The 12635-nt window shown below is 46.4% G+C and overlaps 1 protein-coding gene across 1 annotated transcript in view; it reads left to right on the top strand.

The window, feature by feature from the left end:
• RIT1 (Ras like without CAAX 1) overlaps positions 1-7207 on the top strand; it is a 7876-nt gene extending 669 nt beyond the window's left edge. The window contains exons 2-6 of the mRNA XM_035009786.1: positions 82-206; positions 330-386; positions 2996-3069; positions 3296-3487; positions 4582-7207. Of these exons, the coding sequence (XP_034865677.1) occupies positions 101-206; positions 330-386; positions 2996-3069; positions 3296-3487; positions 4582-4812 (660 nt within the window). The 5' untranslated portion in view covers positions 82-100 and the 3' untranslated portion in view covers positions 4813-7207. The remainder of the gene's footprint in view (positions 1-81; positions 207-329; positions 387-2995; positions 3070-3295; positions 3488-4581) is intronic.
• Positions 7208-12635: the final 5428 nt, after the last annotated feature.

Genomic DNA, 12635 nt, shown 5'->3' with positions numbered 1-12635 from the left:
GGGGGGGCGCGGGGGGCCGGGGGCGCCGGGCCGGGGGCGCCGGCTGCGGCCGGGGCGCAGCGCGTCCCTCTTGCTCTCCAGGTGCGCGTCCCGAGGGACCATGGAGCCGGGGCCGCGCCCCGCGGGCGGCAGCTGCGGCAGCCCCGCGGGCCTCTCCCGGGAGTACAAGCTGGTGATGCTGGGCGCCGGCGGCGTGGGGAAAAGCGGTAGGTGCCCGGTGCGTCCATTTCCCAGAAGTGCGCATCCGCACGCACGGCAGGGGGGAGGCTGACGCTCGTTCTTTCCGTGGGTCCGTCTGTGGACCTTAACTTCCGTTTCTTGTTTCGAAGCCATGACCATGCAGTTCATCAGCCACCGATTTCCAGAAGACCACGACCCCACCATCGGTAAGGCGAGTTACCGCCGAAGTTTCTAAGTAGACCGCGTGGACCTGTCCTGGTGTCAGTTTTTGACACCGTCTCGAACTGCTGCTCTTTGGAGCCTTTGTGGGTGTCCCTGTAAGATTTTTCAGCGGGGGTTCCATAGCACTGGGTGAACAGGCACTACTTTGTTTCCCCCTTAGCTGGGTGGGTCGGGAAGCCGTCTTTCAGGTTCATGGAGCGCTTTGGTCCGTTAGGGTTGCGGGGTTCCCAGGCTGTATGGCCAGGTAAAAGGAGAAGTGTCCAGGCCTCGAAGCCGTTCGCTGTCACTTCTCTAAGGGTCTCTGGCTCTGTAACTATGAGTCAGCGGGTTTGAACTTCCACAAAAGGAAGCAGAAAAACAAGTCCAGCCAGCCTGCTGAAGTCTGACAGCTCAGACCTGCAGCTGCACTTCTTCCCCTGGAAGCCCTTCCTTTACTTCCTTATTCCTCAAGTTGATTACCTAGTAAGGTCTTCTTTCACGTCTCCTCTAACTCTTAGTGCTCTGTTGTTGGCAAAACACGGGTGGAGGAAAAAGGAATTTTGTCTGGCCTTTTCAAAAAAGTTGCTATTCTCTGCAAAGACTTAAGAATACTACTGTCGTTCCTGGACTATGAGGAAGCAGGTTTGATTCTAAGGGGTTAAAGATACAAAGAAAAACGGAGGGGAGGGGACAGTGAGGGCGGGAGCCATACTGCTAGTGTTTTCAGAGTGTCAGGATCCTGGGTCTCTCGGGAGGATTTCCACTGGGTCAGGCCTCTGCCGCCCTGTTTTCCACAAAGCCAGTGAGAGAGTTCTGTGCCAAGCCAGGTTTGGATGCAGTCATTCTATATAGTTCATGCTTCTGTGGCTTGAGGAAAATAGGAACACTGCTTTTTTTTTTAAATGTACAGCATTGCTCAGGGATTCAAACTATGTTGAGGATTCTAGAAATAAACTCAGTTTAGGGTTTAAGATAGTTAGAACTTCACAAGTATTTTTTTTTCTTTAAAGCAAAACTTATATGTGTTCTCTGAAAGAGCTAATTTTTTTAATCAGTTGATTTTTTTCCCCCAGTCAGCTGCTCTCCGGACAATACCATCTGATTCAACAGCATGTACTTATGTGTCTTGAGTTCCCATTATGTGCTAAGTACTGTTGTAGGCCCTGGGAGTTCAGTGGTGAACAAAAAGATGCAGTAGTTTCTCTCGCGGAGTTTATAATTTAGGGCCTTTTCTTTAGGGGGCTTTGTGGCAAACTTTGGCTGCTAACTCTGAGAAGAACAGTTCTACATTGGAGCTAGTACGTGTGCGAGTGTGTGTGTGGTACATATTTACCCGTAACTGAAGTATCAGGAAACTGTATGTCCCTGCACGTGGTATGCTCTTGTATTTTTTCTTGTAGATTTTTGCTTATTTATTTTAATGCTGGTCCCAACGCATTAAATTCATTCACAACTCCCTAATCCTAGCGGATCATGGCCTGTAGTTTGAGAAACACTGGTTCGGTGGGCTCTTTATCTTTGAGGAAGAGTCATGAGCAGGGGTTCAAGAAAAAATACTGAAATACACTGGGGTGTAAGCAGCAATTGTTTGAATGATGAAAATATTGAGTGGGTTTTCTCTTTTTAAAAAAATTTTCTTGTATTTTTCAAGGTTCATATAATAATGCCCATAAAGAAATTTGTTTTCATGAAGGAGAGATTATGACAATATGGATTATTTAGAAAAAAAAATGATTTTTTTTTCTTGTATAGTATTAAAATGAGGAGGAACCATAGTATTTGGTTAAGTAGATAAGGCTTTTGAATCAAGCAGCCCTTGGTTTTAATTCTGGGTGTATAATTAACTTTGTAATATGGGAAAGACATTTAATGTTTCAGAGTTTTTCTTTATCTGTAAAGTGGAGATAATACTATGGATTGGAATATTTGTCACTATTGGAATATTGCCACTATTGAATGAGTTAAGGTATATAGATTACTTAGTATAATGCCTGGCATCTAATAACTATTTAACAAATGGTAAAGTTACTTTTCGAGCCTAATTTTTGCGGGGCAGGGGGAGAGGCAGAAGGAGAGAGAGAATCTTAAGCAGGTTCTACCTCCAGCTCGGAGCCCAATGCAGGGCTCGATCCCACAACCCTGAGATCATGACCTGAGCTGAAATCAAGAGTCAGACGCTTAACTGACTGAGTCACCAAGGTGCCCCAGAGCCTAATATTTTTTAAAAAGAATCCTTTTTTAGCCTAGAATTTTAGATGACGTCTTATAAATATAAACAATGAATAAACCTATGTCATCACTTAGGTGAAAAACACAAAACAGCTCAGTTGAAGACCCAATTTACATATCTCAATGGATTGAGCATGCTTCCTGAGAAAATCTGGACATTTAAAGAACTTGTGTATAATCTATTTCTCTATAAGAAGAATTTTAAAATAAGGTTGCAGGGTGCCAGGCTGGCTCAGTTGGTAGAGCATTCGACTCTTGATCTTGGCGTCCTGAGTTTGAGCTCCACTTTGGGCTTAGAGATTACTCAAAAAAGAAAAAAGTTAAAATAAGGTTACATAATTCCTGTGCTTATGGGTTTATAGTACACCTTTCTTCCCTCCTGTAGAAGATGCTTATAAAATCCGGATCCGTATTGATGATGAGCCTGCCAACCTGGACATTTTGGACACGGCTGGACAGGTATTAAATCTCAGAATGCTGCGTGTAAAGGTGTTTTTCACTGTAGTAGAGGGGAGGGGAAGGCTTATGCAGAGAAGATCACCAGTTCATCTTTCTCAATTTTTCATGCTCTCTGACTCAGGATAGCAGGTAATTGATATATGTGTCTTCTTTGATCTGAAATCATAGCTAATGTGTGTGCAGCCCTAGGTTTCATCACTACATTAATGATCCTGTTCCCCTCCAGGCAGAGTTTACAGCCATGCGGGATCAGTATATGAGGGCAGGAGAAGGGTTTATCATCTGTTACTCTATCACCGATCGTCGAAGTTTCCATGAAGTTCGGGAATTTAAGCAGCTTATTTACAGAGTTCGACGCACTGATGATACACCTGTGGTTCTGGTGGGAAATAAGTCTGACCTAAAGCAGCTAAGACAGGTGAGGAGAGAGCAGAAATGCAGTCTGTGGTCTCAGATTGGTCGTCGTCATTTCGCTGTATATAGATTCTTTTGCTTTAAAGTAAAAATTTTAAATTAACTTCTCTTTAACCGTAGAAATTTCTCTAAATTTACTGATTTGCAATTAACTTGGATAAAAATCTGAATTTTAGAAATCAGTTTACAGGATAAAATCCACAGCGTGGTAATCAGATGACAGATAGAGTACGTATTACGTGAAGGATCATGGAATGTTCCTAAAACCTTAGAAAATAACCAGTCTGTCAGTTTATGTTGCAGCAGGACAAATGTAGGTTAGACTTCAAGATACACTTCCTGATGGTGAAGATCATTAAGGGGACCTGGAAGGGGAGAATAAGAGAAATTATAGAGGATTCTAGAGTAGGCTGGACTCCCCAGATTGGCGACAGTGTGTAGAATCTGGCTGTTTGGTGTAGAGTTGAAGGAATAGTGGACAGGCATATTGGGACCACTGGTGGAAGCAGCGGAGTAGGTACAGACTTTTCGGAAGTAGTTTGACCGTAGATAAGTTCACAGTGCTTCTCGCTTAATGCCTGTTTGAAAAATCTGTCCAGGAATTTATATATAAAATGTTGGTTGCCAGGCTGCTTGTGGTAGCAAAAAGTTAGAAAAAGTCTAAATGTTCAGACCTAGGACAAATTATGGTCTATCCCTAATTGGCTATATCAATTTTGGATTTGTTATATAGTTGGATTAGAAATCAGTCACTTCGGGGCGCCTGGGTGGCTCAGTCGTTAAGCGTCTGCCTTCGGCTCGGGTCATGATCCCAGGGTCCTGGGATCGAGCCCCGCATCGGACTCCCTGCTCGGCGGAAGGCCTGCTTCTCCCTCTCCCACTCCCCCTGCTTGTGTTCCCTCTCTCGCTGTGTCTCTCTCTGTCAAATAAATAAATAGAAAATCTTAAAAAAAAAAAAAAAAAATCAGTCACTTCATAGGAAGGAGGAGTTGAGGAGCTCTCTGTTCAGATTGCCCCTTCTCTTTTCACTTCTGGAGGCAGTTGTGATTGTTTTCTGTGGTTACCACTATGCATTTTCTCACGTTTACATTTTTAAAGGTCACCAAAGAAGAAGGACTGGCTTTGGCGCGAGAATTCAGCTGTCCCTTTTTTGAGACGTCCGCTGCATACCGCTACTACATTGATGATGTATTCCACGCCCTTGTACGGGAGATACGTAGGAAAGAGAAGGAGGCAGTGCTGGCCATGGAGAAAAAATCTAAACCCAAAACCAGTGTGTGGAAGCGGCTGAAATCACCATTCCGGAAGAAGAAGGACTCCGTAACTTGAAGGGAGGATGTGCGTGTTGGCCTGTGAACCGCAGGGTTTACTCCGAGCAACCCAGTGGCCTGCACGAGTGAGCATGGCGCTTGCTCTTTGTCCTGTCGTGACCGTTCCTCTAAATGTAACTGACGAAGGGTGTATGCCTAGTGGGAGTCTTCAGTGACGTGGTGTCTAGAATACCGTCTTTTTAGCTAATTCTGATTTATTAACCCAGTGGAGCACTGTCTACTTGTAAATTGTCACATTAGAATTTGATCTACCAATGTTTTGGGTTCTTTTCCTGGTATTAGTTAATTAGTGTTGATTGTTTCCACCCTGGGGGCGTCTGTATACCATGTGTGTTTTACGAAGCCCACAGGAGGAATTTTCTGCTATGCATTACTCTGTGTCCTTTTCAACTTGGGTTCCCTGAGACCTTCCCAGGGAAGGGCCTCACTTTCTTCTGTTCACAGGTGCTTCCTGGACACACAGCGAAAACCACGGAAAACCCGGCTCAGGGCATTGCTGTGGAACTGCGTCCTGTCGCAGATACGGGGTTATGAGCTCGGGGACGCCAGGCCGTGGAGGGGGGCGGGCGGGACTCCACGTCAGGACCACGTTCCCAGTGCAAGCCTGGCTTTCCTAGAAAGTGCACATCAACCCAGATGCACTGAGCTAGGTGAGGATAAGCAGAAGCGAGTGAAATGTATGCAAGTTTCTCCTATGAAGTTATTTTGTTCTTCCTTTCAGGATTTAGCCTTCCTTAGCTTCCAAGGTCTATGCTTTGGGAGTCATTACTGGATTACTAAACTCTTGTCTAGACCCTTAGTTGGGACAGCCATGGCCTTGTGCAGGTTTATTTTTTTCCCCAGAGATGCGCACACCAGTACAATTACATTAAGTGCTTCCCTGGCTCTCTAGCAGAGCTAGGCCTGGTGGAATGTTCTCTAGGTCCTTCATCAGACTGCATTGTCCACATGGAAGAGATGTCGGGAGTTAGAGTAAAACCGTGTATGTGCCTCCTCAACACAACACTACACTCCATGCTCAGAGAAGCCTGGGGGTCTCTGTGCTAAAGAGCCAGGCGCGAAGCTTTAGGACTCCTGTGTGTTGAGTTTCTCGTTGAAGATTTCTTTGCAGGGACCTTGGGGAGTTCACTGCACAGGGCTGTCTGAGCCTTGACAAAACTCAGCCTAAGAGAATACCACCTTGATATTTGTGCATAGCTGGGGAGCTTGTTCTGGGAAGGCACAGCTTTACATATGGGTGGTGCATTCTCTCTTAGAATCAGGATTGTTTGGGTATCTGGACTTAACTGTGTGTGGAGATTAGGTGCAGAAGTGCTAAGAATAATGTGGCGCAGATTGAACATTAAATGTCACGGACAGAGTTTGTGACCGTCTTAACCCTGAAGCACGCGACTGCAGCGCCATTTAGAAATAGCGTGCCCCTCGACTTACTGTTTTCCACTTTACTGACAGGCAGAAGGATAGGCTTGTTGTGTTTTTTTCCTCATACTCCATGCGATGTCTGTTCCAGGTTTAAAGAAAGGTGATGGTTGCACCTTTTTTAGCTAGGTCGTGGTCCCTTTTGAAACCAAATAAATCATGTTTTATGGTACTCAAGCCATCCAATAGTGGAAGACCCAGAATTTGAATCTCTGCAGGACAGAAATCTGATAGGAACCATAGCACTTTAGAGAAGCATGAAGGTAGAAAAGAAATGCAGTGCAATTCTATTTTAACAGTATTTCACCACATTTAAATTAGCTTAGAGCCTTTTACATGTAATGCCTTAGCTTCTCATTACTAATGATCTAGGGAATTGTAATTAGCGTCGAGCAAGAACTTGACAGCTGTATAATCATTCAGGACCTTCAAGGCAGCAGAGAAGATTGCCAGAAAGATCCATAAGACAGGAGGGAATTTACATTGTATATAAGAAAAATAACAAATTTGTGTTTTTAAGACTGTCACTGTCCTGTGTTTGGTCATTGGATAATTAGCCCATTAGTATTGAGAATTCTATTCATGGTGCTAAATAGTTTGAGGGGGTATAATGTGTGTAGGTAACAGCTCTAGTCTTAGTGATCATAACTGTATGTAATTTTATAAGCTCTGAAGAGTCAGGTTTATCCAATTTGAGGGCATTAAAATCCATTACTCCTGGAACTTTGAAGAGAGAAACATTCAGGGACACGTGTGAAAGCACTGGGACTGTTGATGCCTGCGCCCGATTATTAAGTTAGAAAATTTAGAGTGAGCTGTTAGAATTCAGGAGGGGATATGTTTAATTTTATTATATTTTAGCAAGAATTGGTCTACTGTGATGTTTGGGGGCGGGAGAAGGAAGAGCAGTCTTTCACTTAACGCATGTGTATATGAAGACAGTTTACATGACACAATACAGAACTTTTAAACAACTTGTTGGGCTTCTCCTTTACTTACCTGTGCGTGGGTGGAAATGCTTAGAATCATTGCACAAAGGTCATTTTAAGAAAATACAATACCATGAGATTTTCTGTTCTGGAAAATACGGATTCAAAAGTGTGAGTGCCCGCCGCGTGCAGGATACCTGCGTTGAGTGCGTTGGGGCGTGGCATGGAACGCCCTTTCAGAGAGAGGACCTTGGCTCTTGGGCAGGTGGACAGGCTGCAGGGAGGTGAAGCACTGCGGTCCAGCTGCCAAAGAGTCTCCATGTGACAGTGAGTGGGGTCCCACCTCTTAAGTGACTCTGGACTCTGGTTCCCCACCGCGGGCACTGTTCCTGTCCTGGCTTCAGCAGCCAGGACGCTTAGGGGTGTTTGGTGTTTGGCCAGGTAGAGTGAACTGGCACCCCTGGGATGGGGTGGGGGGGGCGGGCAGGTGCCCGAGGAAGCCTGCTGAGACCCTGTGTGCAGAGAGGTGGAGTGGTGGGGAGACAGAAAAAACACATTGGAGACGAATGGCATGTTTGCCACCCGATGAAGGGTTCAGGCTGTTTCCAGTGTGGAAACTAAACGTGAGACTGTGAGGAATCATTGCTTTGTGTGAAGGTCATTGCTTTTGTCTCTACTAAAAATGGGCACTGGCGTTTGTGGAGAGGACTTGGTTTGGACCTTAAAGGAATGTGTTTCTGTGTTCTCATTACTTGTGTTGAGCAGGTCAGCAACGGTCAGGAGGGTCCACTCTTGAACCGGGTAGTGGAGGAGCGGCGTTCCCTTTCTGGCCTCCGTTAGGCGAGGCGCGGGGGTTCCATCAAAGCGTTCGTGGGCCTCCTCTGTGCACTGAGCACCGTGTGAGACTGGGATTCGAAGGGATAGACAGTATCCCTGCTCTTGAACTTTGACAAAATCAGCATATCCGGCTGGAGATGGATTGTGAAGTCGGAGATGACCTGCTTCCAACTGGGAATGTTTCAGAAATTCAGAGGGGCACTGAGCGCTAACGGTAGAGCAGGCAAGTCGAGGAGAGGCTGAATTTAACCCGCGTGGGAAAATAGAGAAAATCAAAGCGAGGTGATTTCTGAAGTTTCTCCTCATTTCTAGTGTTTTTTGCTTATTTTCTTTAAAAAATCATATAAATTTAGGAAGCTCCTGACGGTAGTGTTTCTCCTTTTCCAAACTTACTGAGAAGGATGACAAAGAAATTGAAAGTCTTACTTTTTAGGAGTCTGTGTTAACATGGACAAGCACTTGGCTTTAAGAGATGGTTCAGTACTGAAAACGGATTTGCAGTCATCCTGGATTTGCTCAGCCTCAAATTAAAGTTTGTAATCAGGGGCTCCTGGCTGGCTCAGTCCGTTGAGCATCCAACTCTTGATTTAGGCTCAGGTCATGATCTCAGGGTTGTGAGATTGAGCCTCAGTTGCGCTCTGCGCTCAGTGGGGAGTGTCCTTGGGGTTCCTCCCTCTCTCCCTCTGCCCCTCCCCCCCTGCTGCCCAAGCACCCGCGTGCTCACCCTCTAAGATAAATAAAATCTTTAAAAGTTCGGTTCAAACTATGTTCATACATTTATCAGCTCAGCTGGAACTGAAACTTGTGGCCTCGCCTCACAGGGAAGTAGTTGGAGGCCTGAGTTCTCTGATGATGATTCGCCCTGTCCTCACATATCTCTAAATGCTTTTGCTGCACAAATTAATTTTGTCTTTCTCTTTTTTTTTTTTAAAGATTTTATTTATTTTAGAGAGAGAGAGAGAGAGAAAGCGCACAAGAGGGGGGAGTGGGAGAGGGAGAAGCAGACTCCCCGCCGAGCAGAGAGCCCGATGTGGGACTCGATCCCGGGACTCCAGGATCATGACCCGAGCCGAAGGCAGTCGCTTAACCAACTGAGCCACCCAGGCGCCCAATTTTGTTTCTCTTTTTCCCACTAAGAATTGTGTTAAATAATTAGGTATAACATAAATTAGAATAATTAGGAAAATAGTGTATTTGTATTTTACTCAGTTTTTGACAAGTTTTTTTCAGTGGAAGTTGGAAGCGGAGCCTTGCTGTTCTTCTTGGTTTGCTGGTTATCTGTGGTTCAGTGCTGTGCTCTTCCCATGTGGCTGGATTGCACCCACGTACGTGAAGAAAGCGAGAGCCGCCTCAGCTCCTGTCTGCAGAAAGCGCCTTGTCTTCTGATGAGTGGAGCTGGTTTGCGGCTTGTCTGGTGCGCAGGACCAAGCATGGTCTGGAAGGCAGGATGGATTTTAGATTTTAGGAAAATGCAGCCAGACAGCATAATTGAGTCAACCCGTACTTAGAGCCTTGCAGACCTATTTCCGTGAAGAGCCTTGCAGACCTATTTCCCTTCACTGTCCAGATGGTTGGAGCTGGGGCAAGGGTAGCTTCTTTGGGCTACCACGAGTTAGTGGACGTAACCAAAGACTCCTAGCACGTGGTTTCTGCTCCCAGGGGTGTACAACGGATTGAGAAGGCAGGGCAATTCATAGGCAACCTAAAACCATGTTACATCGACTAATTAAAAGAAAACATAGGAAGATTTGGATTAAATTGGTAGGTAGAATTAGGCCATGAAGATTTCTCAAAAAGTGAAGATGCATGACTTGGAACCACAGAAAAGTCCAGCATCCTGTATGTAGGACGGCTCCAGCGCAGGATCGGAGAGTGGGTGAGTCAAGACTACCCTGGGGTAGGTGGGGTGAGCATGGAGAAGCCCACTGTGGCTCAGAGTACACAGCAGGACAGCCACGGGGCGGGCTGAGTGCGTGGGAAGCCGTGAGGCAGGTCTGAAGTGGGCGTGGCTCCCAAGTACCTGTCTGCTCTGGATCAGAAACAGGCAAGAGCAGTTCTGGGTTTTCTCTCTCATTTTCTTAGCTTAGTCTCTGGAGATTCTGATCTGATGAATTCTGACAGGATCCGGGAATGTCTGTTGAATCCCAGAAGATTATGATGGCAGTCATGCTGCCTTTCCTGAGTCAGATGGTGATGAGTGCCCTGGGCGGGCATCGGAGGGCGGTGTGGAGCGGTGACGGCTGGCTGTCACCAGGTGCGGAGAACGTTCGCCGCCCTCGTCGGGGTGGCGTGGGGTGGGGAGCACGGAGAGTAAGCAGTAAGAAGATGCAGGACGAAACAACGGCCGTGGCTGGGGGACTAGCAGGAAAAGTAAACTCGTACCTTATTATGAAGGAAACCCCTGGATAGAACAAAGGCCTGTTCAGTCTTAATGTTTGGGGTATGCTGAAATTTCCAATCAACTTTTAAACATGAGTTGGCCTTAAGACAAAATTACTGAAATGTTTTAGCTTTGTCTAGTAGTCCTTGCTTAAAAAAATTCAGCACACGCGATCATATTAAGTCACCCAGTTTTTTGAACAAAAGCTGCTGGGGTGGGGACATGTCATTTCCTGCCCTTCCCAGAGCTGGTTATTGCTAGTTTTATTGCAGTTTGCTCTGAGCCAGGAGAAAATCTCTAGGTTCAGAACTCTCCCCCCATCAGATGTTTGCCCTAGTTTCCTTGCACACCAGTGCTTGATAGGAAGGTGAGTTCAAGCAGGCGCTCCAGTACGGTATAATCCAATATAAAATCTCTGCTGGCCGGGAGGGCGCCCCTGCACTTCTAGGTTAGTCCCACCCAAAACACTGTGGCCACTCTTCCTGTCAGATCCCCAGGCAGCCTCAAGAGCACATGTGGGTCTACTTGCAGCTAAGACACACCCACCACTGCTACCACCCAAAAAACTGACAAAAACAAGACTCTGCTCTAGACCACACTTCTTTGGAAACTCCAACTCAGTCGTAAGTGGGAAGAGGCACAGATTTTTTTGTGTTTACTTTAGGTCTGCTTCCGAGACAATATTGTGTCCCCTGCCTGTCTTCCTGCATTCCACAAGCCTTTACTGAGCACCTGCTGGATGCCAGGCATGGTGTTGGATTTTGGGAATTCAGCCGTGTGAATAACAAGAGCGCAGGTCTTGGTGGCTCAGTTCTGTTCTTCAGGGACCTCTGATTTTTTTTTTTTTTTAAGTAGGCTCCACACCCAGTGTGGGGACTTGAACTGCCCACCTTGAGATCAAGAGTCACATGCCTGCCGAGCCAGCCGGGTCCCCAGGCACCTCTGCTTCTGATGTGCACAATCTCATGTCAGAGATGCGGACTGAGTGGTAGAGAATGGGGGTGGGGGGTAAGGGGACGAATTAATGAAAGATTGCTCCTGCTCCTTGGTGAAAAATTCAGTGTCAACTTGGAAAAATGCCAGACAGGAGACAGATTTGGTGTGAGTGAATGTCAGTCATGAAAATGTCCAGTTTCGGGAGCCTGCGACTGTTGATCTCGGGGTTGTGAGTTCCAGCCCTGCATTTGGTGGAGTTATGACTTAAAGTTAAAAAAAAAAAAAAGGAACAGAGATGTTCTCAGGTTTCTGAAAAATTATGCTCTGTGGCTAAACTGATTTGCTCTTGAATCATTTATTTTTTTTAAGCTTTTATTTATTTGACACACAGAGCACAAGTAGTCCCGGGAAGTGGCAGAAGGAGAGGGAGAAGCAGACTCCCTGCTGAGCAGGGAGCCTGATGCGGGACTCGATCCCAGGACCCTGGGATCATGATCTGAGCTGGAGGCAGACGCCCAAGCAACTGAGCCACCCAGGTGCCCCACTCTGGAATCATTTAAAGAGGACCCCAAGTGCTAGGCTGTTTGTCTCGTCAAACCACAAGGTACGGGAGGTGGATGAGGTTGGCGGCTCTTCTCAGAGTTTGTTATAAGAAGATCATAGGAGAAGACGCTGTGGGCGGACAGATGCTGGAGGAGGGAAAACAATGTGGTCCACATTCTCTTCCAGCCCGGCACCCATTCCTCCTTCCAAAGGAAATGACATCTTATGCAAGAAGCCATCCATTTCCCACACCCAGGTCCAGGGCAGGCCAAAAGACACTCCCATCCTTCTTGCCCGATAGGCTCAGCAATGACCATGTGGCCCGTTTTGGGCCAGAGATTAGAGGAGAGAAAAGCTAACGGTTTCTGGGGGATGCTTTACCTTATTTTTTCTGGGAGTGGCCCTGAAGCAGTCTCTTTTCCCCTGGAACCGTTAGGGTTAAGCGGACATTGCATGTCCATGTGGGCCCCCAGGAAGCACCCGGGACCCTCGGTGTTAGTGACATTTTGCCAGAGTGCCCCGAAGCAGGCCCTGCCCGTGGACTTACACTTGGGTGAACCAGTACATGTTCTTGGTGTTTAAGCCAATTTGAATTGGGTTTCCTGTTAATCATAGACAAAAGCATCTTGACTGAGTGCCAAGATACTTTTACCATCGTTGTATTATCGTAGTATTTTTTCAGACTTACCCCTAGAGAGAAAGCAATATGCAAAATTACCTGTGGGCCATGATTGCAACACCAGCTAGTTGCGGATGGGAAGGTGTGCGGAAACTAGT

The sequence above is a fragment of the Mirounga leonina genome, unplaced genomic scaffold (genome assembly GCF_011800145.1).
Source record: "Mirounga leonina isolate KUSES-001 unplaced genomic scaffold, KU_Mleo_1.0 Mir_154, whole genome shotgun sequence".
Lineage (NCBI taxonomy): Eukaryota > Metazoa > Chordata > Mammalia > Carnivora > Phocidae > Mirounga > Mirounga leonina.
This window is presented reverse-complemented; position numbering and strand designations above follow the sequence as displayed.